At 45.5% G+C, this 25,240-nt stretch overlaps 1 protein-coding gene and 1 long non-coding RNA gene across 9 annotated transcripts in view; one reads left to right on the top strand and one right to left on the bottom strand.

Moving 5' to 3' along the window:
• LOC101941512 (uncharacterized) overlaps positions 1 to 19,807 on the bottom strand; it is a 57,546-nt gene extending 37,739 nt beyond the window's left edge. Inside the window, exons 1-2 of one of the 3 annotated variants that reach the window (XR_256660.4) lie at positions 19,409 to 19,807; positions 17,016 to 17,198 (exon numbers count right to left, since the gene is read on the bottom strand). This is a non-coding gene — a long non-coding RNA (uncharacterized LOC101941512). Of the gene's footprint in view, positions 1 to 14,780; positions 17,199 to 19,408 lie in introns of those variants that run through there. The other 2 variants (XR_006176007.2, XR_010589288.1) reach the window with 2 other exon arrangements.
• The window catches only part of INPP5A (inositol polyphosphate-5-phosphatase A), a 435,774-nt gene continuing 428,789 nt past the window's right edge, over positions 18,256 to 25,240 (top strand). For 3 of the 6 annotated variants that reach the window (XM_005305323.5, XM_005305327.5, XM_065552139.1), the window contains exon 1: positions 18,258 to 18,934. In XM_005305323.5, the coding sequence (XP_005305380.1) occupies positions 18,860 to 18,934 (75 nt within the window). In that variant the 5' untranslated portion in view covers positions 18,258 to 18,859. Of the gene's footprint in view, positions 18,935 to 25,240 lie in introns of all 6 variants that reach the window. The other 3 variants (XM_005305326.5, XM_065552136.1, XM_065552137.1) reach the window with 2 other exon arrangements.

Here is a 25,240-nt window from a genome sequence, read left to right as displayed (position 1 = left end):
TCCCTTCCTTGAAGGGTGAAAAAATACAGAGGTGAAAATTAAAAAGAGGACAGAAACTATGAAATATTTTGCTTCAAGCCATGTTTTGTGCAGTCTGCAAGGGACAAAACATCCCCATCTAATAAAGTGCTGAGATGGATTCAGGGAGCTTGCTAAAATCAGTTTCTGAAAACAACAAAGGGCCCATCCCTCAGGCCCATAAAAGGGCTTTCATGCAGCAAAACATTACATTGGATTTAAGATTTTCGTCTGATATGTAGCCAGTATGAAATGCTCTATGTAAAGACATTTCTTCTAATAAAAGCGTGAGCCAGCCAGTAAAGCTATAAAGATAGTGATGAAAGTAAAAGTCAAATATGATTATACTGGAATTGCATAACCAGCATGAGAGTGCTTACTTTATTGTCCCTTTAAAGTGGACAGTACACTCTTTCCAGTGGAATGGGAGTTATCGTGTTACAACTGCTTTCCTCTGCAGCAGGGGCCAGCTGCATTGCAACAACATTTTAACATCAACAGCTCTGTATGTTCCTGTGAAAATATGCAGGAAACAAGATTTGCTACTTTGTGAAGATAAAGAAGAGTACCATGGTTTGTTTAATGTTTGCAGTTTTATCATTTGAAGAATACTGTGTACTACTGACAACAGAAACATATTATTGTTTCATGGATAGGACCTCCGGAAGGGATGAGCTACAAAACAACATCTTACCATCAATCTCGCTTCCCCAAGCAGAATGTAGTTAATATTTTACAACTGACTTTTTAAAGGGAGTTGTGGACTTTTTAAAAAATAACTCAAAGCACAAGGTATTGATAATTGTGACTCAAATTAATTATTGATTGCAAAATCCCCAACCCTAATCACTAGCACCAAGCCTCCCGTAGGCTGCCAGCCAGCTCCAGCTCTGAATCTCCAGGCCCACCAAAGGACTCCACCCCCAAACTTAGCCTGTACCCTCCAACTAGTACTAACCCAAAACTTAGCCGGGGCCTGCCAACCTAGCCCCAACCCAAGTCTAGTCAAAGCCTGTACCCTGTCACAAACCTATCCTACACTCGCCTCCTGGCCCCAACCCTAAGCTTAGTCCAGTCCCCTGCAAAGGGCCCCAAATTAACCCAGGCCCGCGAATTGTCCCCATTCCTAAAGCTAGCTTGCCCCTTCATTACTAACCATGAACTGGACACAAAGTAGGACTGCCAAGTGTCTCATATGCCGCTTATTCATTTGACAGCTGTCACATATGCCCACATTTCAGTTGGATTCTCACACATCAGCTGAGCTGTGGGTCTGCCAGAAATGGCAATTTCTTGCAGTATCTTTGGGAAATCTTACTGTATGAAGTTTATGTATCATTGGGCCAAGGATTGTATGTAATTGCATGGGGGAGGGCGACCACACTACCTCCAGGCACTAAGAACAGCATAGGGTGACCTAAGCAAATTCACTCAGGTTGTAACACCTCAAGAGGGGCACCTCTTCCTGGGGAGGCACGCATATACTAGTTTAGACTGGATTCCTCAGAGGCCAACAGACAAAGAAAGAACTTTTGGATAAATAGCCTGAGTTTAAACTGACTCAGGGCCATCATTCTTACCTAGAAAACAGACAGGACCATCTGTCCAAGGGGAGGACTCCAATCCTTAGGGAAGAGTTGGAAGGACTGACATTGACCAGAGCCTCTGTGGGAGATGGGGGAGGGGATCTCTGCTGAGCATTTTAGTATGCATGTAGCTTCTCTTCTTGTTTTTAATGTTTTCTCTGTATTGCTTTCACCTAAAGAATAAATGTGCTTGCTTAAAAAGAGCTGTGTGGTACCTTTATAACTGTGGCAATTACACTGTTTATAGCATCTGAGGAGAAGGCAAAGCAGGCCTCCTTAGGGAACTTGACTTTGCTGGAGAATTCACAGTATAGGCAGGAAACGGTGTAGCCTGGAAAAGCCCCAGTGATGAGGAAGAGAGATGCAAGTTTCTGCCCAAGAGAGGTGACAGCTGAGGCACTGGGAATCTAAAAATGGGTGCCCTTGCTGGACCACAAGGGAAATACAGGTGCAGTTTCCCTGAATTGACAGTAGGTCTTTGCCTGCAGTTGCAACCCCAGGCTGTCTAGGGATACGTCTACAATGGAGTGGGAAAGGGTGATTTTCAGCCCAAGTGAGGCATACCTCTGATTGAGCTAGTGCGCTAACAGCAGAGACGTGTGGCTGTGGGGGTGGAAGCAGTTGGAGGGGCTAGCTTTCCCAAGTACATAGCATCTGGGATAGGATCATACTTGAAGCAGCTAGCCCTTCCTGCTGCTTGCATCATCACAGCCTCATTGCTATTTTTAGTGCACTAGCTCAATCAGAGTTAGTGCTGGTATCTCTCCTCAAGTTGAAAATTAAACGTCCAGCTTCAATGTAGACATACCCTAGCATTGCTGTGGAGTCTGCTGCACCAATGACCTTTCTACATCCTATCTTGCTACACTCTGTTGGTTCCCAGACAGCAGCAGCAGCGAGGAGGCAGGGAAGGATACTGGATAATGTGAGAGGCCCACTAGTGGCTGCAGGCTATCTCACATGACAGGTTCCTATAGTCAGTAACTCCCCAGCGACAGCAGCAAACAACATGCAATGCCTCCACCCTGGCCTAGGGAGCCCAACCCTCTATAACTCTAACCCTGGGTCAGGGAGCCCCATCAGCCTCAACCCTGCCAGTGTTGCCAATGCTCTTGATTTCATTGTAGGGCAATTTTGGTTCTCTTGGAGCCAGGATGGAGATAAAGCCAAAAGCTCCACTCCTCATATCATTTCTAGACCTACCCATGGGACAACCCCTGCTGAGTGGCTGTTTTCTCCACTTGCTCATTTCCTGTGGAAGAGAGGCCAATCACAGCTGCTGCAGGAGGGTGGCAGAACTCTTGCCCTCCCCCCCCCCCCCAGGAGCAAAGGGAGCAGCACACACCATGCTCACAGGAGGTGAGAGGGGAGCAGAAAGAGCCCTGCAGCTCTGGCCAGCCCTGCTCCCTCCTACCCTCTTGTGAAAAATGGGTCAGCCTGCTCATCTCCCCTCCATCCCTGCAGCATCTGGCAGGGGGAAGAGCCCCTGGAGCTACAGGAGAGCAGAGGTGCACTGGGGGGCCAGACTCAGGGTGTCTAATTAGTTGCAGAGGTGGATGCTATGGGAAGTTGAGGGGGGATGGCACAGAACTAATTAATTAGAATGCAGGGGTTGGGGAGAAACTGGGAGCAATGCACCATGAGTCAGCTGCAAGAGCTCCTCCAGCAGGGGCCCCAATGAATTTGGGAGAATTGGCAACAATAATTGTCATATGCATTTAGTGGGGGATGGGCCTGGGGAGTTAAAAATAAACAGACAGATGGCAAAAACCACAGTATTATCTTTTTTTTTTTAATCACTGGGGGGCGGGGAAGGGGAGTTGACCTATTATTTTCAGACTTCTGGGATTGGTAGTACTCCAAATCCTGGCCTGGTGCCACCAGCTGGGTCCCCACCCTAACCCTGGCCTCATGCCACCAGCTGGGTCCCCACCCTAATCTTGGCCAGGTGCCACCATCTGGGGCTCCACCCTAATCCTGTGTTGGGAACTCCTGTGATTTTTATGACAAGTAATGCAATTCTGGCCCCTGCTGGAGCCAGCCTAGTGATGACACAAGAAGCTCAAGCCTTTGGTGACTTTTTTGTTTTCTGACTGCCCCGGAGCCAGCCCCTTCTGATTGGCTGCATTCCCCTGGTAAACAAGAGTCAATGACTGCCGCATGCAGGAGGCAGGCAATGCTCTTGCCTGCTCCCCTCAGAAGCCAGAGCAGTTTTGGGGAAGGAGTGGGGAAAGGGGGGGCCCTCAGAAGCCAGAGCAGTTTTGGGGAAAGAGTGGGGAAAGGGGGGGGCCCTCAGAAGCCAGAGCAGTTTTGGGGAAGAAAGGAGGTGGGGTGGGGAGAGGTATCAGCTGACACCATTCTTACAAAAGGGGAGTGGGAAGGAGCAGGGGCGGCTCTATGTATTTTGCCACCCCAAGCACAGCAGTGAGGCAGCCTTCAGCGGCGTGCCTGCGGGAGGTCCACCGGTCCTGCGCTTTCAGCGTACCCACCGCCAAATTGCCGCCGAAACCGGTGGACCTCCCGCAGGCATACCGTCAAAGGCAGCCTCACTGCCGTCCTCACGGCGACCGGCAGGCCGCCTCCCGCAGCTTGCCACCCCAGCCACGCACTTGGTGCGCGGGTGCCTGGAGCTGCCCCTAGGAAGGAGGGAGCAGAAAGAGCCCAGCAGCTCAGGGTGGTTTATGAACAATAGGTTAGTTCCTGTGTAATCTGCTCTTCCCTTGCCCCCCTCTGTGCTCACTACACCAGGAGTGAGAAAAGGGAGTGAAGATCCCCTGGAGTTGCCTGCCTGCCAAGCTGAAGATCCTCCACAGCAACAAGAGGAGCAGAGGTGAGACATGGAGTTTGGGTGTGTATGTAAAGAGCTGCCAATCTGCCACACAACAGTTGATGTGTGGCTGGAGACTGGGGCAGATGTGAAGGCTGGAGGGCACTAAATGAACTGATGTAGGAGGGCAAATCTTGTTTCTTGCTATAAGCAGGGCCAGCTCCAGGCACCAGCAGAGGAAGCACGTCCGTCCATTCTTGGGGTGGCATAGCTTTTTTTTTTTTTTTGCTTCGACAGTTCGGGCAGCAGTCTGAGCGGGTTTTTGTTGTTGTTGTTGTTTTTGATTGGGGCGGCAAAAATGGTAGAGCCGGCCCTGGCTATAAGTTGGCACCACTAATTTTCACATACACACACTGGGAATGGCAGAAATAGTTCAAAAACCATTTAAACATTCTTTAAAAACCCTCATGATATTGTGGCCAATCTCACAATTTGGGGTGGGGGGGATCTGACCGTTCATTTTTTATTTTGGGGGATTTGGGAATTTTGGTGGGATGATAAATGGGCTCCACCCTAACCTTAGTGTGGGGGACACAGCTGCCACCAATGCTAACCCCAACTTTAGTCAATGGCCACCAACTAACCCTAACTCTATCACCAGCAAGACTCCATACTAAACCTAGCCTAAGGCCACCAACTGGAACCAGCCTCAAGCATGGCCATGGAAATGTAGTGGACCTTGGTCTAAATTCCATCCCAGGAATCCCTGTGAACCCTGGACCCAACACCAGCTTGATGAACATGACCAGACCCTAACCCATTCTAGAGTCCTGCTGGCCCTGACACAAACCTAATTCAAGGGAAGACTACCAGCTCAAAGCTCAGCCTTACCCCGGAGAACTCTACCCCCTGTAACCCTAACCCAGTCCTAGGGAGCAGTACTAGCCCCAACCCTAAGTTGTAACCTCTGTAGCCCTAGCTTGGGGAGACCAACTGGCCTGAACCCTAATCCTAGCCCAGGAATCCCTAACCTCTGTAACCCTAATGCAGACTGCGGGAGACCTACTCTTGGTAATGCTCACCCTGGTGGGGGGCAGGGGGAGCCCTACTATCCCTGACCCTAATCATAGTCTGGGGCCAATGATCCCTATCACCTCTCAGACTAGCCATAGGCCGGCGGGCCCTACCCTCTATAGATAGAACCCTGGCCCAGAAAACTGTATGAATTTCAACCCTCACCCTGACCCTGGGAACCTATGCATTGTAACTCTGGGCCAGGGAGCCCTACCTGCAATGACCTTAGCACTAGGCCAGGGAGCCCCAGAGCCCCTCAAACGATCCATAGGCTGATTTGTGCTATCATCCATAACCCTAATGCTGGCCCAGGGAGGCCTTTCAGCCCCACGCCAAGCTTTGTTGAGGGAGCCCTCCAGGCCCCAGTGTTGATTCTAGGCCCGTTAAATAGGGTTGCCAATTGTAGTCAGATATAGTCCTGGAGATTTCATCATGTTACATACTCCCAAATGAAAGGTTAATCTTTAATTCCTGGAGAGTGCAGGGCAATCCTGGAGAGTTGGCAACCCTATCAAAAAGACCAAATTGACTCAATCTTACAATAGCCCAGGGAGCCCTACAATAATTCATTCTGAAGGTCACCAACCATTCCTAACGCTAAACTTAGTCCAAGATCTTTGCACTGCTTAAAGTCTAACCTTTTCCCACAGCTTTCAACTGACCCAACCTACCCTAACCACACTCAAGGCTTGATATCTAACCCTACAACTGGTGCAGCTATGAGGCTGAATCCACTCCCTAACAGTCCACCAATCTTCTCTAGCCTTACCCTCAAGTCACCTGGTGAGTTAGGTGCATGCATTTTTGAGGGCTGGGGATTTTGTGCTTGAAGGCCTGTGTTATATGCAGGATGCATAAGGAAATCCTACTCTGTCAGGAGATATAAAAAGTAACAGAAAACTAAAATCACAGAAGGGTTCTCTGGCACCTACTGGCACATGAATGTTTATATGGAGCTGCTGGCTGATTAATGATCATACATCAACATCTGCACTTCTCTGCCCTATAGGTTGCCTGATCAAAGCCACTCCAAACTAAGCATTACACAATCTAGGAAACTAATACATTAAAATGTTTGTTGTGAAGTAGTTAAGGGTTCTCCACACAAGAGTTCCTTACTGTAACCTACAAAAGCAATTAAATGAAAAGTTCAGACATTTGACTGTGCATACAACCGCTGCATCATACAGACTCTGCACTCTGACCATAGCTCTGCCCCTAGGGATGCGAGCCTTCCATCACCACTTTTATCCATATTCTGCACACAGCTCTTTTCCAAGCTACCTTTCCCGATAAAACCAACTACTACATCAAACATCCACAACTACCAGTGTTATTGGGGTGGGGGGATAATCGTGCCCATATTGACATTCTGCATACACCCCTTTACTGCATTAAGACTGTGGTGTGTGGTCTCTGGTGTATGGTTGCTGTAGTTAAGGGTAAGGTGTGTGCCTCTGGGTGTGCACCTAGGAGGTATGTACTGTTGGGTGGCTTAAGTTTTACTTTCCTTGCTTTGTGAGTTAGTGTCAGATATGTTGTGTGTATACCAACTTTAAATGCTTCATGATGAAGTGTGTGTGTGTGTGTGTGTGTGTGTGTGTGTGTGTGTGTGTGTGTGTGTGTGAGAGAGAGAGAGAGAGAACAGTATAATAATCAGATCCATTTAAAAAAGCACGGACTCAAGGAATGGCACATATTAACAAACTGTGAAGGTGAGTAGATACTAATAAAGCAGGATGTTTTCTTATTTGGTCAAAGCCCTTCATTTCTATTTTAATATCATCTATTGAAGTTGTCTGATAATATCTAGCTGAGGAGAATAAGGGAGTTATGTTTATAATTATTTTTTTGCAAATAGCACATGCACCTCAGTTTTACCTAGTTGATATTATCCTATCTGACGGCAAGGAGTTAAATCAAAGTAGGCTGTTGGGGGAGGGGGAGAAGAGGAGAACAAAGATATGGCAAAGATAAGGTACAGTCCACAGACTATCAAGGGTTATTAAAGAAACAATGGGGTAACTATTGATTGGGGAATGGTTTTACCTGGCTCCAACCAGGCTGGCAAGGTTTACTCTTTCCAGATCTAAGTCTAGGTTCAAAACAGATTGCACCTTAGAGATGTTAGAGTAAGAAGAAAGAGGGGGAAGGGTTGACTGGGTTGTCAGCAGCTGCCTAGGAAGAAGATGCTGACAAAGGCACAGAGAAAGGGAAAAACTGCAATAAGCAGACTCTCTCTCTTTGTCCCAAACATAGATGGAGGTAACTGGTCTGAATGGAATTTACCAAAGCTTGCAAGGAAATATTAAGGTTTAGGTAAGGGGAAATATGAGTATAGACCTTTGTTTTATCCCTTTCCTCTACTTGCTATATACACCTCTACCCTGATATAACGCGACCCGATATAACACGAATTCGGATATAACGCGGTAAAGCAGCGCTCCGGGGAGGGAGGGGGGCGGGGCTGTGCACTCCGGCAGATCAAAGCAGGTTCGATACAACGCGGTTTCACCTATAACACGGTAAGATTTTTTTGGGTCCCGAGGACAGCATTATATCGGGGTAGAGGTGTACCTTTGGAGGAATTCAATGGCAAAAAACGATGTTAATGTAGAGTTAAGATTGCTTGGTGGTATATTGTCCCCTTGCAGAATGCTGGGTTGAGTAAAAACTCAGACTTCTGAAAACCGGGAAATGCACAGTTAAGATTGCCCATCCAAACTTAACTCTATCCTCTTTTAGCAATGCTCCAATTTGCCCTGTTAACACAAATCCCTTTACTTTGCAAACCTCACAGTTGCTGAAATGTACAAGCTCTTCACCTCCTTTTGCAATCCATTCACTCTCAGCCACAGGATTCCATCTAACATTATTAAAGGACAAGAAGGAGAGAAAACAGCTGGGCCTATTGGGTTAACATGGTTGGGAAACGGGGTTGCCACCCAGAGATTCAATCCAAGAGTGGATGGATCGCGTAGTTTCATCCTTCAAGAAAGGTGCAGGAAGTCAGGCCTGTCACCTGAAGGATATGCTTGAGAAGGACTGAAAGGAGCCTAAAGTGCAGCTCTCCCTGTAACCATGTTACTAGCTCTTTTATAGATATATTAATAGGTTAAAGGGGAGAGATTATACTGTATTTTGCAAAGGATTAAAATTCATGTAATCCTTTGCTCATCTGCAATATGAAACAGTGATATTTGGTTAATGTATTTTCCAGTAGTATTTTGTGTTTGTAAGTAATGTACTTCCATGATCATGGCCTTATATTTTATATCCCACCCTCAGGAGCAGGTAGTTTCTGGGTTTCCTGTTGCATATCTAAAGCTGGTTCCTTTGTCCCCTTCCCACAGGCAGAGTTTCTAGCAGAGCAGCTGGGACTCTGGTTCTCAGCTCCTTAGGCTGGGGCTACACTCAAAACTTCAAAGCGGCAGCACTTTGAAGTGCGAGTGTGGTCGTTCGCCAGCGCTGGGAGAGAGGTCTCCCAGAGCTGCAGGTACTCCATCTCCATGAGGGGATTAGCTTACAGCTTACAGGGGCACTGTTTACAATGGCGCTTTACAGCGCTGTAACTTGCTGCGCTCAGGGGGTGTTTTTTCACACCCCTGAGCGAGAAAGTTGTAGCGCTGTAAAGCACCAGTGTAGCCATAGTCTTAGTGTTGATATGATGACTACTGTCCCCTCTATCCATCAGCAACACCTCTTCTCACTTGGAACTAAAGGCAAGCGATGAATTTTGAAATATTTATCTAAAAATCAGAAAATGAGAGCTACTCTTTAAACAGAACAAAAAAACCTAGAGAACTATTAGGGATAGTTTCTTAATTTAAAAATTTGTAGGGGGGGAGCATCCTAACTCTGTCAGATCTATGATGTTATGAGAGTGAAGAGCACAGTTGCAGCCAAATACAGAAGGTCTGTGAACCAGTGGAGCTTGCTTATTGTCAGTTGCTCGAGTGACTAACATGCTGGGTGTCTGTACAAAAAACAATCCAAGCCACCTCATCTTTTTTCCCTGGGAGAAATCTGCAGTGAACGGGATTCAGAAGCCAGTAGCAGGAGGAGCTTTGCTGAAAGGGACCTAATTTGTTTTAAAAAGGAAAACTTAAGGACAAAACATCCTCACGTCCACCTAGCTTGCTCTAGAGGAGGAAAAGAAGAGACAGACATGGGAATAATGGACTCAGAACTTGCAAGATATTGATGCCTATGAGTAGGAGTGTGACAACCTGTACCCATGTTCACCACTTTTATATGTTTGATATAGTTTGTACAAAGAATGCCTTGTGAGATACCACTTGAAAACTCATAATCTGCTGAATATTATTATCCTGTTGAAATGGGTGTAACACCACTGCATGTAAAATTATGAAATTTTGCCATATGATTGTTACTGAAATTGTTGTCGCTCTGGGTAACGCCCACAAATATTTTTTTCAGAGACAAAGAAACACTGGCACATCAGTAAAGTGTTAAAGGGTTAAATTACCTATTTAATTGGCTATTCACTAGTAGGAGAGAAGTATAAACAAAGAATTTACATTTCCTCCCAGAAACACTTCAAACCTTCCATACACAGGATACTGTTAGTCGGCACTCCAGCTGAGGAGAGGTTATCCTCAAAGAGGGGAGTGGGATATAAAATGGGATACAGACCTCCACCTCACCTCCCTCCCTCCATCTCTACTCACAGCAGCAAGATCCGGCTTGAAAGACAAAAGAAGCATCATTGAACTGGGGGGAGTGGTCCTGGCCTGGAGGTTTTCCAGCCAGCAGACTACTGTAGGCTTTTGGTGAGAAAAAGTCCTTGTTTTTTTCTATTAGCCTTGGTACAGTTTAGGAATTAGCTTGCATGTTTATCTTTTTATTTCTTTTTGTAACCAATCCTGATTTATATGCCTCTATACTTGTAATCGGTTAAAATGTATCTTTCTCTAGTTAATAAACTTGTTTTTTCGTTTTATCTTCACCAGTGTGTGTTTGGATTAAAGTGTGCGGAAAACTCCATTTGGGATAACAAGGCTGGTGAATATCATTCTCAGTGCTGGAATGAGGGACTTCTTACGAGATTAGAATACTAAGCAGTACAAGACACACATTTCTGGGGAACAGGGCTGAGGCTAGGAATATGCAGATGTTGCCCTGTATATAATTCCTAGATTGCTGGGAGAGCATTCATGTATTCAGCTGGGAGTGATTTTTACATGCTAGTGGCTGCGTGTGAGTAGACCCTGGAGAGGTGGTTGTTCACCAGCAAAGGAATGTAAAAAGCACCCCGGGCTAGAGAGTTCAGGCGACACTGCTGTTCAACAATCCAGACTATACCCTGGGGAATGTCACAAGGTCTGAGAATACTTTCATCACTTTCTTGCTTCTCCCATTAGGCAAAACAATCTTATAGTCTTAATGCAGATGAAACCCCATTGGAGTCAGGGAGAATGTTGATTGAAGTCAGTGGGAATTTTGCTCATGTGGGAAGTGCAAGATTGGTTTTGTTAACAGAGTAAAAGATTGACCATATTTAATTAGTTACTAAGTTACAAAAATGACTGGTGGATTTTCTTTGGACTGAATATGACTGCTAAACCAGCTTTTCAAACTGAGAATAACCCTCCTTTGCCTATATGAGTAAGCAGGAAACATAATCAATCAGCTGAGTCAACCTTTTCAGGATCATGAGTGATGCTTTGCCAGGAGTGGAGAAGGTATCACAAGATAATATCAGCTCCTTCATGCAATCAGAGGGAACCTTCATTTTTTGAATAGCTTCTTCTCTCCATCTGTATTGCCAATCATAGATCCCTGCATTTGCCCAATTTAATACATTTATTAAAAAAAAAAGGTAGGTAATGTAAAGCTGTGTTCATATACTCCATCCTTGATCCCCTCCAGTCTGGTTTCTGCCCCACTGTGCTATTGGAAGTGGTCTCACCAATGACCCTTTCCTGGCTAAATCTCAGGGCCTCTTTTTTGGTCTTTAGCCTCCTCTTGGCTGCTTTTGACATCACCGATTTAACTCTTTCTCTTTGGCTTTTCTTGATGCCCAGGGCCGCCAAGAGCGGGTTCGGGCCTCGGTGAAATTTTTTTTTCGGGCCCCCCAGCAAGGATGGACCAGCTAAACAGGGACGGGGGCGTGGGGGGAGCCGGGGAAGCCGGGCTCCCTTCCGGCCCGCGGGGCCCCAGTAAGGCGATGAGAGGGGGGGAAGCTGGACCCCGGGCCCCCTTCTGGACCGCCGGGCCCCGGTAATGTGTACCGGCTTCCCCCCCACTTGTTGGCCTTGCTGATGCCTACCTTGCTCCCCTCAGATCATTCAAAATAATCACCATCTTAACATCACTGTGACCCTACACCTCTAGGAAAGAGTGTACTGACCCTTCCAGGGTCAGCCTGGAGGTCACACATCAGCCAGGGTGCAATTTAGGACACTCCCTGCTCTGCCCCAGTGACCTGTTTAAGCAGAAAGAGGAAGATGAGTGGGGGGAAGGAGCCTAGAAGCTGAATAGCCTGCACAAGGAGGTGGTCTCTCTCCCGCTCCAGGAGCTTAGTCTGACCAGGCACAGTGACTGTGTTTTGGACTTATAATGTGGAAGATCTGAACCTGGGTCCTGAGGTAAGGGCGCTTGATTTGTTTTTACATGTACTCCTTCTCTGGGCCTTCAGTGAAGGCGATACTTCTTTTCACTAGTTTGGTTTGGCTTCTTATAGCCTTGATCTGTGCAAGTAGATTGGTTGATACTCAGTGAGGTGGGGCTCACCTATCCAAAAGGAGGTGCTTAAGGAGGCCCACCTCTTTACAATCTCCTTTGAGAGCCTCTTTTAGTGATTAATTATTATCATTTGAATTACAATCACATCTAGAGCAGAGGTCCCCAAAGTGTGGGGCACCCCCCCCCCCCCCGAGGGCATGGAGGACTGTCCAGGGCACATGGCAGGGCCCGGGCCAGGCCCTACAGTGGTGGGGAGGGAATGCCCCCCAGCCCCTTCCCGCCCCCAGCTCTGCTCCGGTCTGGCCCCCAGCCACATCCCTGGCTCCCAGCCCTGTGCACGCTTGGCCCCGTCCCCACCCTCAGCCGCTGGCCGTGGCTCCGTTTCTGGCCCAGGGCCAAGGCTGGTGGCAAGGCCGGGAGTGGAGTTGCACCTGGCTGCGGGCCAGCTGGTCCCCACCACAAGCCAGCTGTGGCTCCGCTCCCACCCCCACTCCAGCCGCAGTCCCTGGCTGCGGTCCTGGCCCCAGACCCACCCCCAGTTGCGGCCCTACTCTCAGCCCCCTAACTCCTGTCTAGCTCGGGGAGGCTGGGGAGTCACAGATAGGGTAAGGGGGGGCACTCAACCCTCAAAAGTTTGGGGATGCTGACTCAGAGATTCCTAGGCTACCCCTTTTCATTGCATTAGATACAAACTACTTTTGCTTATCTGTGAAACAAGATACAGACTACTTTTGCTTATAACAGCATAGTCCCTCCACCTTTATCTTCTCTTGTATCTTTTTCTTATATTGCTCCACTCCCACTTTCTGATTGCTGACGCCATCCTCTATCACCTGTCATCTGGTTTTCTCTTATGTATCTTTCTCATTGATTTCACACCCATTTTCCAATTTATAAAGATCATTCTGAATTCAAATCCTGTACTCCAAAGTGAATCTAACCCCTCCTAGTTTAGTGTCCTCTACAAATATTGTAAGCATAATCTCCTCTCCATCATTTAAGTCATAAATGAAAATATTGAATAGTACCAAACCTAGGACAGAACCCTGCAGGACCCCACTTGGTACATTCTCCCAGTTTCACATTGAACGATGGGTAACTATTCTTTAAGAACAATCTTCCAATCAGTTATGCATCCACCTTACAGTAACTTCACCTAGACCATATTGCTTATGAGAATGTCATGTGGGACTGTGTCAAAAGCCTTACTGAAGTCCAGATATATCACTTCTGCTGCTTCTGCTCTACACACTAGGCTAGCTACACTGTCAAAGAAGGAAACTAGATGGGTTTGACATGATTTGTTCTTGACAAATTTATGTTGTGTATCACCTTATTATCCTCTAGGTTTGAGCAGATTAAACAATAAATCTGTTTCAATATCTTTCTGGGTATGAAAGTTAGGCTGAGTGGTCTAAAATTCAGGAGGTCCTCCTCTTTCTTGTTTTTGAAGATAGGAACTATGTTTGCCTTTCTCAAGTGGTCTGGGACCTTAGCTGTCCTCCATGAATTTTTGAAGATAACCACTAATGGTTGAGAGATTGCTTTGGCTAGTTTCTTAAGTACCCTAGCGAGAATTTCATCAAGTCCTGCTGACTTGAAACTGTGATGGCAGGATCATGTTGCGATAACAATGTGTGTGCTGCAGCTTTGTCCAGTAGTTGCCTCAAGGGTTCACACACATTTGAGAGGCTTGGAAAATGTTTTTTCAGAAAGTTCACAAATCCTAAGGGCTTGTCTACACTGGCAATTTACAGTGCTGCAACTTTCTCGCCCAGAGGTGTGAAAAAACACCCCCCTGAGCACAGCAAGTTTCAGCGCTGTAAAGTGCCAGTATAGACAGTGCACTAGTGCTGGAGGTGGGTTTTTTTGAGAGCTGGGAGAGCTCTCTCCCGGCACTCTGCCGCGACTACACGAGCCATGTTAAAGCGCTGCTGCGGCAGCGCTTTAGCATTGCCGGTGTAGCCTAGCCCTAAGTCTCTGAACTGATTTAACATCTTTAGGTGTTGGCACCTACTGTATTGCTCTTTCCTTTTGTTGTAGCCTTTGCGAGGTCAGCAAATGTCCCAAGAAGGATACTACAGTGAATTGCAATTTCATATTGGATTTATTCAATTTCAGATACTTCCCCGGCACTTTCTAGTAGACAAGTGAGGTTCTGGTCATGATTACCACAGCTTCTGCCACGCTGTGTCCACGTTGGTATGCTAGAATATCATCAGCTGTGATACTGATCTCTGAGAGTCCTGTTGGTATGTATTGCTAACAACGTTGATTATTTTCCTGCTGGAGGTTGGATCCCAAGAGGCATTCTCTTTCATCTGTATCTATCTGCTGGTGTCCAATATGCAGAGAAATACCAGTTTTCTTTATCCAGTACTGCTACAGGGATGCTACACTGCATTGGCTGCTCTGGATAGGTTGTTTATTTTGCTTGTGTGTCTATTTTGTGAAATGTTTGTCCCAGGAGGAGTGTCAGTAATTCCAGGAACTAACTTTTAGCTGAAAACAGGGTTTCCTGTATTGTATGTTCTACCTCAAATTTCAGCCTGTATACTTTTCCTTGGTATTCTTTTTGTAATTTACACTGTCTTAGTGGCATTGCCATCATATAATTTTAATTTCACTTTTCTTGGTTGCGGTTTTGATTTTTTCTCCTGCATAATGATGAGGAATTCTTTGTAGCTTAGCATATTCACTAATGGCCCACTGTGTATTTGGCTTTCAGTATCCTATTTGTGTGCTGCTGTCTTGTCTTTGCATGGGGTGCTAGTCTGAGCATTATAAACCATTTATTTTTTGCTGGTTTGCAGTGCATTAATGTCATACGTGCAAAATCTGATGCTCTGTCATTGATTCCTTGATATGGTGCAATTTTTTTTCTTTGATTTTCTCATCAGGAAGCTTTGGCATAACAATTTCTCTTGCCACAATTATTGTATATGACCCCCCCTTATGTAGGGCATTTTTCCATATTCATGTTTTTCTCTACAGTTTTTTGCCTCCCCCCACTCCCCGGTCTTCCTTTGTGTTTTGTTTGTCTCCTCTACTTTGTATTTGTACATTTGCTTTTGCATGAATGTTGGTATGTTTCTTTGTGTTTTACTACTTTCCCTGTGCTGCTTGGTAAATTATGTGTGTGTCTGCTCCACTTATTCTCGGCATTTGGATATGAGTTTGTTCACTAGCTTTGCACACATCTATAGCTCTTGGTAGAGTTATTGAGGGCTTTCTAGGCATTCACATTCAAGCTTCTGTATCTTTCATCCCTATTACTAATCTATCCCAAATTTGTTCATCTTTTAATCTTTGATAATCAGATGAGTCAACCGTTGTCCAGTAGCCTGGCAATTTACTGATCTATTGTTTCTCCAGATTCTTGATCACAATTGTTGAAGATACTTTTCATATACAACATTGTTTGTGGGTTGAAAACTCTTTTGGGGGCACCTCTAGGATTTTACACAGGTCTTCCTGGTCTGCTGCTGATGTATCTAGATACTGTTGGAGCATATGTCAGCCTTTGTCCATTACAATGTACAGTGTGGCTGCTGGCTGGTTTTTTTTTGTTTTGTTTCCATGTTGCTACTCTGTAGTTTTTTCATTGTGGCCTAAAGAATGTCCAATTGCTAAACACATCTTCTTTACGTCCATCGGCTCAGGGACATGAATCTGGTATGCTGCTACGATTATTGTTTAATTTGTGTGGTTTTGTTTAGTTGGCTTTTTTGTTTCTGATTTCCTGTGCCTGTAGGCGCCGACTCACTTCTGACTCCATATTCAGTGTTGAAGCATAACAGAGAGAAAGCCAAAACACTGCAATATTCAGGTTTGAATCCTTCCTCCACACATACAGTCCTCTCTCATCAATCACTTTCGGAAAGTAAAATTCTCTACATTCTTAGAAATTATCATATACATACAATATGATAGTATATTTAACACCCCTTATTGGAAAGTTACCTATTGTAACACTCTCTTTACAAATTATAGTTTCATTATATAGTAGTTATAATTATAGTTGCTATTATCACACTGATATTGACACTTCTTCCCAAAATAGCTTTACAGGACATCTGGAATAACTCTGATTCCTCTTTCTTATCCTCTCACTATAATTCCCTTAGGGTAATGGAGAACCAGTTTCCACACTGGAACTTACATTTCATTTGTCAGCTTGTGTAGGACTTAACCTCCATCTAACATGTAAACCACTATCCCAATGGAAGGTCTTCTTTTCCCAAACAAGGAGGTTTTTCTCACTGACTCTTCATTAAATCAGTCAATACTCACTAGCTGTCTTGTTCTGTCAAGCCTTCCAGATACACTCTAAGCATCTGGTCCAGCACTTGAATTTGTGCTAACAGAAGACATCGATTCCCTTCTGTATATATGAATTGAAATACAAACTTTATATTTTTTCTTCTTTGTACGATGCTTTTCTCTGCGCTTAAAGTGGTCTGAAAAGTGTGGGTGAGATCTCATTACCCCATCTGCCCATTCTTCTGTCCAGCAATTAATTCTGTCACAAACTCCAAATCAATCCTGTCCCCCAAGTCCTCACACATCAGTTGTGACCCCACATTTGTTCTGCCTCTCCTGCAGCTCCTGGGGTTCTTTACTCCTCTCCTCAGGCCTGGGAAGGGGCTTCAGGGGTTCTTCACCCCACTCTGCCCCTTCCCAGGCTAGGTGTGTTAGAGAGGAAGGAGGAGCAGAGGAGCCATCTCATTGCTCACTGGGAGAAGGGAGTGGCACCACCCTGGGCTGCTAGGTGTGGTTGGCTGCTCTTCTCAGCAGCAAGTGGGGAAAACAGCCAAATTCATTGGATAGGTGATTTTGGCCCTGCTGGAATCATTACTTACTTATAATCCTGCTTCTCTCAAGGTGTTGTGATGAATCTGTGAGCTCCTATAGGGCAATGTTAACTTCCAGCACAACATCCTGCCACCGGACTCCATACTTCATCCAGCACGGGGAAGGGAGGGGATCTGGCTCAGGAGGGAGCCAGAGGATGCATTGAGCAGGAGCAGTAGGTCAGAGGCAGTCTGTGGAGAGAAGACATGAGCTGGGAGAGAACGGATAATCAGCAGCCTATTGCAGGCAAGGGGGCTGTGCTAGCCCCCTTGATAATTGAATACTTGAGAATACCTACAAATGGGGTTGCAAGACTGAAAGACTGAACTCTGACTGGGGGACTGCAGGCCAGTGCGTGATTACTTCCTTCAGGGAGTGTCCCTGGTGCTAGGCATGAGGAGCTCTGCTTTCATATCATGGGATTGGGAACTATTGTATGTTGGGTTTTTGTCTTTTTCTTGGATAAACATTAAAACAAACATACCGAGGATTGGATTGTTTATAGTGGGCAGCCCCACCAAGGCAATCCTTTGTTGTTCATGAGACTTTGAGTGTATCTCACCATGGGCTGGAACCTTGAGAGTCTAATGCTTATAGCACTGGCTTCTGAGCATGTTCTACACCCAGCGTGCTACCAGACATCAAGGAGCCTTACAATTGAGTGCTTATATAGCGCTTGTCATGATGTGCTTTACTAAGGAGATCAGTATCATCATCCCCATTTTGCAGATGGGGAAGTTCACACACGGTGTACTAAAGTGACTTGCCCAAAGTCACCTAGCAGGCAGTGGCCAAGCCAGTAATGGAACTGAGGTCTACTGAGTCCCAGTCTAGTGCTTTATCTACTCAGCTAGAGTAGGGGAAAAGGGATGTGTACATGGACCTGTATGCCAGTGCCTCAACCTTCCCTCCCCCATCAGGGAGACAGGAGGGGAGTGTCCCTTAGAGAGTATTGTAGAGAAAACTCTCTTAAACTCACTAGTGAAAGCAGGAGGCAAAGTCCTCTTGGTTGGATTAACATGCACGGTATCCTCAGCCAGTGATAAACCGCAGATCATTCACAGACAGGCACAGAGGGGGCAAAACGGACCTAACTCCCGTTCATTCAGCCCCTGCCAAGGCCGCCTGGCCCTGCAGGTGGGGACACGCCTGCCAATCTCTCTTCCCCTTGGACAGCAGCAGGGAACTAGATGACGTTGCCCTTTTAAGAGCAGCCCTGTCGTGTCAGGCCTGTGACGTCAGAGAGCGCAGAGCCCTAGTCCCTGCTGCCTCTGTTATTGCAGCCAAAGGCTGGGAGTAGCAGCAGCGACAAGGGCAGCTCTGGCTGTGCGAGGGGCTTCGCGCAGTGCAGCTTCCCGGGTGCGTGCGGGGAGAGCGCTGGAGCCCCTTCCGCAGAGCCTGGCCATGCACAGGGATTCAGCCGCCGCCTCCACCAGCAGGAACTTTCCTGGCAGGAGCCTAATGGCTGCGAAGGGGGAAATCTAAGAACAAAGTCTTCGCCTCCAGCCCAGGCGCCGGGGAGAGGGAGATCCGGCAGCAATGAGCCCAGGGGCTGCTTGGCACTGATGTCTCCGTGCCTCCCCCCGGCGGGAGGACTGAGAATCCCTGGCTTACCTTCCTGCTCCTCCCCTGGGGCACAGCCGAGCGAGTGAGCGAGGCAGGGGCGGCAGAGGGGCAGCGGCTCCCCCGGGGGTGCTTTGAAACTGACTTCGAAACTTCCACGGGGCCAGGGCTCCCCGGCCCGCCGGTCGCACCCCGCCGCCTCCCCACCCGCCGGCGTTCCCACGGAGAGCCCGTTTGGCCGCGGGTTTGGGGGAGTGTGTGAATTTTTAAACTCTCCCCTGCCGGTGTCATGGCGGTGAAAGGGGCTGCGGCAGGTACCGGAATGTTGTTAGTAACAGCCAACGTTGGATCCCTCTTTGATGATGTAAGTAGCGCGGCTGTGGGGTGTCTGCACACCGGCGGGGAAGGAGGGAGGCGGGAGCCCAGGTTGTCGCTGCCGGGGGCGTTCCTGGGTCCCAGCTCGCCCGTGCGGCGCCAGGTCCCCTGAGCCCTTGGCCGGGCTGCGCGGAGGTTGCCGGCTGTGTGTGTGTCTCTGGGGCGGCGGAGGTCCCGATGCATCTCCCCAGAGTGGCTCAGAAGAACGAGCAGGATCCCAGGCAGCACTTCCTTGGTGGGTGGGTTTTGCCCGGTCCTAGTGCCCTGCCGCCCGCCGGTGAAGGGGGCAGGGGCTCAGAGCGCCCCCAGCCCGAGCCTGGGGGCGGGCTCTGCACTGGCAGTACCGGCGCTAGGGCACTGCTGGGGGCGGGCGCAGACCACTTGCAAGGTTCGTGCTCGTCCTCTGAGCCACTCCGGCGGCGGGAGGGGCTTGGGGAAAGGGCTTTGGCTCCAGCTGCCTCACCGGTGCGGGGACATCATCTCACCGTCACCGCTCCCAGCGCGTCTGGGCAGCTCTCACTGGCGGGTGGCGGCGGGTCCCGCACGTACAGCCGGGCCGGGGTCGGTCCTGCCTGCCGGGCGTGGGAAGCGACTGCCTCCGTGCTGCTGCAGCCACCGCTTCCCCGCACGCCCTGCCTCGGGGCTGGGGAAGCCTCCCAGCCTCCGCGCGGCTCCGCTGTTCCCCTCCCTCCCCGTTCCCGGCAGCGTGCCGCAAATATGTGCAGCAGCACCAGGCTGGCAGTGAGGGGCTAGCTAGCCTCCTGCCTCCCCACCCCACCCCGCCCTCCCTGCCTGAAGCAGGGCCCTTCCTTGCCAGGGAGTGGGGGAAGGATTCACTGCTTCCCATGCATCCTCCATTCCTAGATAGAAAACTGCTACGTCTGCCTCTGAAGACCCCTGATAGGCACATCCACCGCCCCAAGGCTTGCTCGTTGTGGAAAGTTTGTTTATCAGCCGGTTAGCAACAGTGTGTCATGTTCACTCTGTGCCCTGGTGACTTTGTTGTGTTTTTTCTTGTTTATACATGCTCCCTGAGGACTGTATAAACGAAGTAGACTTCCAAATCTGAAATGCCAGGGAAAAGGTGGTAGCTGTCCAGTAGGGCCTTGCTGTTGGAGAAACTGTTTCAGTATGAAAGGAATATAGGCAAGAGTGTGTTAGTGCTTTTTAATTAGAAACTACTAATCGGAGATTGACTTTTGTTTAAAGGATTAGCCATGCTCATGTGCACTCACTCCTCTACACTTAAGCCTTCAGAGAGCTCTGTGCAACTCAGTGAAACTGCTGTCAAGCAAAAGTAGTTTTTCTTTTGATATCTTTTAGAATCTCTCTAATTATTCATATATTTTTAAAACCAGAAGGGCTTGGAGTGATATCAGTCCTTAGTTGCATCTGAAGAAATGGGTTTTTTACCCACAAAAGCTTATGGCCAAATATATCTGTTAGTCTTTAAGGTGCCACTGGACTCCTTGTTGTTTTTGTGGATACAGACTAACACAGTTACCCCCTGATATCAGTCCTTAGGTTTTCTGTGTCCTACAGTCATTAAACTGAAAATTAGACTTTACAAAATGTCACCTATGGTGATGATCATGTATGATAAATCAGTTTTTATTTAGCTAATATAAGTATTTACTAAAATACAAAAATAAGGTGTTATACTTTTCCATTAAATTTGACTACTTATTCATTTTTAAATGCCCTTTTCCCCAGCGTTAGTGTATTTTATGCCAGCTGTTTTGTTCTCCTACCAGTAAATTTGTAAGTTGAATATTTGCTGAAGGTGGAGTTTTTGTTTCTTTGGAGGCCTTAGTTAAAATGTCAAGATAGCCGAAGTAATTTAGTCTGCAGCAAAATGCTTTTTTGGAATATTATTTATACTCTAAGTTTTCATTTTTTCTTAACATATCAAGCGGTATATCATGATCTCAGTTAGATGATACAATTTCTTAGCTGTGGTTCTGAAGCCTCAGAAATAAAACCTTACATTGCTTTCATTCTCACAGGAAAAAAATAAATTCTATTGCATTCCTTCCAGTAATTTCAAAAATGCTGCAACGCAGCTGTACTCCCCCTCCCAAATATATTGTTACATAGTGACATGAAAATATGATGCTTTAATTTTTGTTTAGCGAAATATATTATTCACAGAAATATTTTATCCAGAGGAAAAATATTATTGTAACACTTCACATGTCTAGGATTAAAGCAAAGAGGAGAAATTTTGTTTGTAAATTGGCAAAAGTTAGTTATCAAAATGCATAACAGCCAGGACTGATCCTGCAAGGACTTGCATGTATGGGGTGAATTCTGGTCCCTCTGAAGTCAATGGCAAAGCTCCCGTTGACTTTTTAGTGAAACCAGGCTTTCACCCATGGTGAATGGAGTACTCCCATTGCCTCACAGTTCTTAAAATCGAGAACATATGTAAGTCGTTGTAGGATTGGGGCCCAAGATTCTATTAGCTGAAGATTGTAGCCAAGTGAACTAACATTAGATTTGCCTCATGTTCATGTGTTATACGCAAATCATTGTTTAAAGGTACCTCAGTGAGCAAGTTCCAGTTTTTTGTAGTTGTCATAATTAAAGCAAGTGGGATTCACCATTCATGGGACACTGATAGATGCCTGCTAAAGACACTGTTAGTCTTTTTTAACTAATTTTATTAAAAAACACAGTTTGAATTCAGCCTAAATTTATTTTAAAATGTACATGTATTTAGTTTTGTATTATAAAAGGAATATGTACAAATTATGGCTTTGATCCTTCATACTTTTACTCAAGTGAATAACTTTATGTAGATGGGTAGTCTCATTGAGTTCAATACAACTATAAATGTGTATGTGTTTGCAGGACCAGAGCCTGAAGTGACAAAGTAATTAGTCTCCGCATGCTTTCTCTCTTCAAAATAAAAATACGTGCTAGTGTGACAGGTTTCAGAGTAGCAGCCGTGTTAGTCTGTATTCGCAAAAAGAAGAACAGGAGTACTTGTGGCACCTTAGAGACTAACAAATTTATTAGAGCATAAGCTTTCGTGGACGACAGATGCATCCGAAGAAGTGGGCTGTAGTCCACGAAAGCTTATGCTCTAATAAATTTGTTAGTCTCTAAGGTGCCACAAGTACTCCTGTTCTTCTTTTTGTGCTAGTGTGTTAGTTTAGAATGTGTTGTGTAAGTTCTCCTATGGCTGGTAGGGATTTTATCTCTGACTTTTGAGCACTGTCATTTAGGTAATGCATGTCTTGAGATTTAGTGACTGCCTGGAAGCTCTTAATTTGTGTTGTAGGAGGTGTTAAAATTCTTAGAGGAACCGAAGCATTTTTATTATTCATTGCAATGTACATGACCCCAAAAAGGAATACGTTGGTTATTCTCTTAAAATGAAAACAAAAAGAGTTTCTACAACAAGAAGAAGAAAGGGTGTTTTTGGATATGTCAACTTTAAGGTGGGCAATAAAAAGACTGGCCTGAAGTTTCTTGATTTCTGGTTTGTTGCTGTTGGAATTGTGCCTAGAAATTGACCAGTCAGGTTTCTGGAATTGTCAGTTTCATTAAAGTATGATGAAGTTGAAATTAGACTGGTTTGTGGTTTTAAGCTTTTAGGTTCCCTATTTGAGTTAGCAGACGACTGCTTTTGATTGCTGGGATTTTCTTATTCGGGAAAAGAATAAGAATCTGTTCTGTGGAAGAACCTGTGACATGAACTGATTGCACTAGCAAATAAGTACTTATTTTTGGTAGATTTCACCAATTTAATATATATTGACTTTAAGATTTTTGCCTGAAAAATGCTTTGCAGTGCCCATATTTCTTTTATTCCAAGTTTTTAATTTTTACATTAAATCTAACTCATCTCTGTACACTTTATTATGATATTGCTGGGCCTCAAAATGTAGTGTCATTCATTTTTAATGATGCAACATTGAAATTGGTGGTGGGCTGGAGGCTTGAATCTGAATATTCTATGCAACACTGTACTGGGTTCTTTGGCTCATTGGTGTGTAATTCATCCTTGTGCAAGGCTTTACACACTTTAAACCCCATATTAAGGTTGCCCAAGGGAAACTGCACTCAGAGGCCTTGAAGCCCTGTGTGCTGCCCTTTTGAAACTAGCCATGAATGAGGGCAAGCTGGGGGGAGGGTCTAGGAGATCTACAGTTATCTGGATCTGCTGGCCCAGGCTGCATCAAGGTGTTGTGGCTGCTCTTCCAGCCTTTAGACTAAAAGGTGTGTGATTTCTCTTCCCTCTGTATCACCCAAATAAACTGTGATTACACAGGCATTATGGTAAATAACTTTCTCTAGTTTGTAGTGTTGATGTTGCTGTGCAGCAAAAATATGACTCACACTCCAAATAAGGTTATTAAGATTGCTGCTGCTTACTTGGCTGCTATACATTTATTTAGTACTGTACCTGAAAATATTCCCCATTTGAAACCAACTTTTCATAGTGGAGCAGATTAAAATCTTTTTGCATGGTAGATAGGTCATGCCACCCAACTGAAACTTTCTTAATCTCAGATTAGTAGTATTGCTATTTTGGTTACCATTTTAGTAATGAATGAGAATCAGTATCTTGTGCCCTGGTATTGGGGAAAGTAACTTCTCATAACTTACTGATTTGCTCCTTTCAGTCATTTGCCCCATTTATAGCAGATTATTCATGAATGTGAGTTAGTATTGCTGGGTTTAACAGTCATGAGTGACTGAATTGGGTTTCTTTACCTCTCCTTGCCCCCAGTCATTGGGACTATTTCATTAGAAGCATAAATGCAATATTTCTGAGATTTACAAATATATTTTACAGATATGTTGACGCATACAACTTGCTTTATGTTCTTATATACTGTACTTAATCATTTAACACAAGTCTCACTGTATAAACATTTCCTGTTTTTATCACAGTATACAGTTGCTGACAACAGAAGATAGGAGTTCAGGTTACCTGTGGGCTAGCTACTGCTTTTTTTTTTTCTTTTTTCCCCCTTTGCTTTTTCTGCTGCACTTACACGACTTCACATCTACCTGACAATGGATAGACCGTGTTTGTAGTAGCTAAGAAATTCATTTGACTGGCACATGTGTGTCTATTGTGCATAGTTTTGATTACATTAAAATTATAGTTAATATGCTTGCATCAGCTTTAGTGGTGTGTGTTTTTTGTCTAGGTTATTTTAGCACACTATTAAAAGAAAACACCTGTAGCTGATATGCTGAATAGCCAGATTCTACTTGTGAAGAGTTTTCACTAAAACATACAAACCATCAACTTCCATTACAAAAACAAAACAGTTTAGGACTTTAAGGTCTGCAGTTTAGTAAGATCCAGTGATGACCTACTTTCCTCCTCCCATCCTAGCTTTCTGCAGTCTGTTCAATTAATTAAGTAGTAATAAATTACTTATTGCTGTTGCTTTTCATTTTCTTTAGAATAAGAGTTAGGAGCCCATCAGTTGTGTGCGATGAGATGGTGGTTGGGAAAATGGGTGTTTTTATTTAGGAAACATTTCAAATGTTAATCTTCCCCAGAAGTGTGTGAGGAAGAGTGACTTTGCTCAGCAGGGTCTCTTTGCAGTGTTGGGACCTTAGTTTCGATTGTTAGTGTGTAGCTGGGCAATAGTGTTTGACTTTCATGCAAGATATTCCTGCTTGCAGTAATCAATTTCTTAATATATTATTGTCAATGAATGCAGCAGACTGGCTCACATGTATACAAGCACAAGTCATACCTCTCTTTTTGTTTAGGCAGATACCATCACCCACTCCCACCCAATGTAGGCAGACAACCACTTCTCTTCCCCCTCTTTCAGGTAGACAGATCAGATGGACCTTGGGATTAGGGGTGGAGAAAGATGAAACTTTAAGTTAGGTCACAATTTGGGCCTAACTAAAATTCCATCATCAACACAAATAATGTATTTAAACAAAAATACTGGTTCTTAGTCCTGGGGGTGGCGCTAGGGTGTTTGTCTTTTAGGTGAGTAGTGGTGGGTGATACTCTTTGGGCTTTATTTTGGTCATTGATTCAGAACTAGTGTTTAGAAATGTTACTAGTTGTGAAAGTGTGTGTATCAACCTGGCTCAAGTTCAATTACAATATGGAAAAATAACTTAAGTGAGAGAGCACCCGTTCTTTAAAATCAGGTCATTCTGGTTGCCGTCTTGCTTTTTCCTCACTTCAGTTCTAGCAAGATTTTACCTGCCAATGTTATTACTGACTCTTTGACTTAGATAGGATAAAATTTTCAAAAGTGCCCAATGCCCATTTTCAATGAGTGTCCATGGGATTTAGGCT

This window comes from Chrysemys picta, chromosome 7, assembly GCF_011386835.1.
Source record: "Chrysemys picta bellii isolate R12L10 chromosome 7, ASM1138683v2, whole genome shotgun sequence".
Lineage (NCBI taxonomy): Eukaryota > Metazoa > Chordata > Testudines > Emydidae > Chrysemys > Chrysemys picta.
The sequence above is the reverse complement of the archived record's forward strand: the minus strand, read 5'-3'. Positions and strand labels throughout refer to the sequence as shown.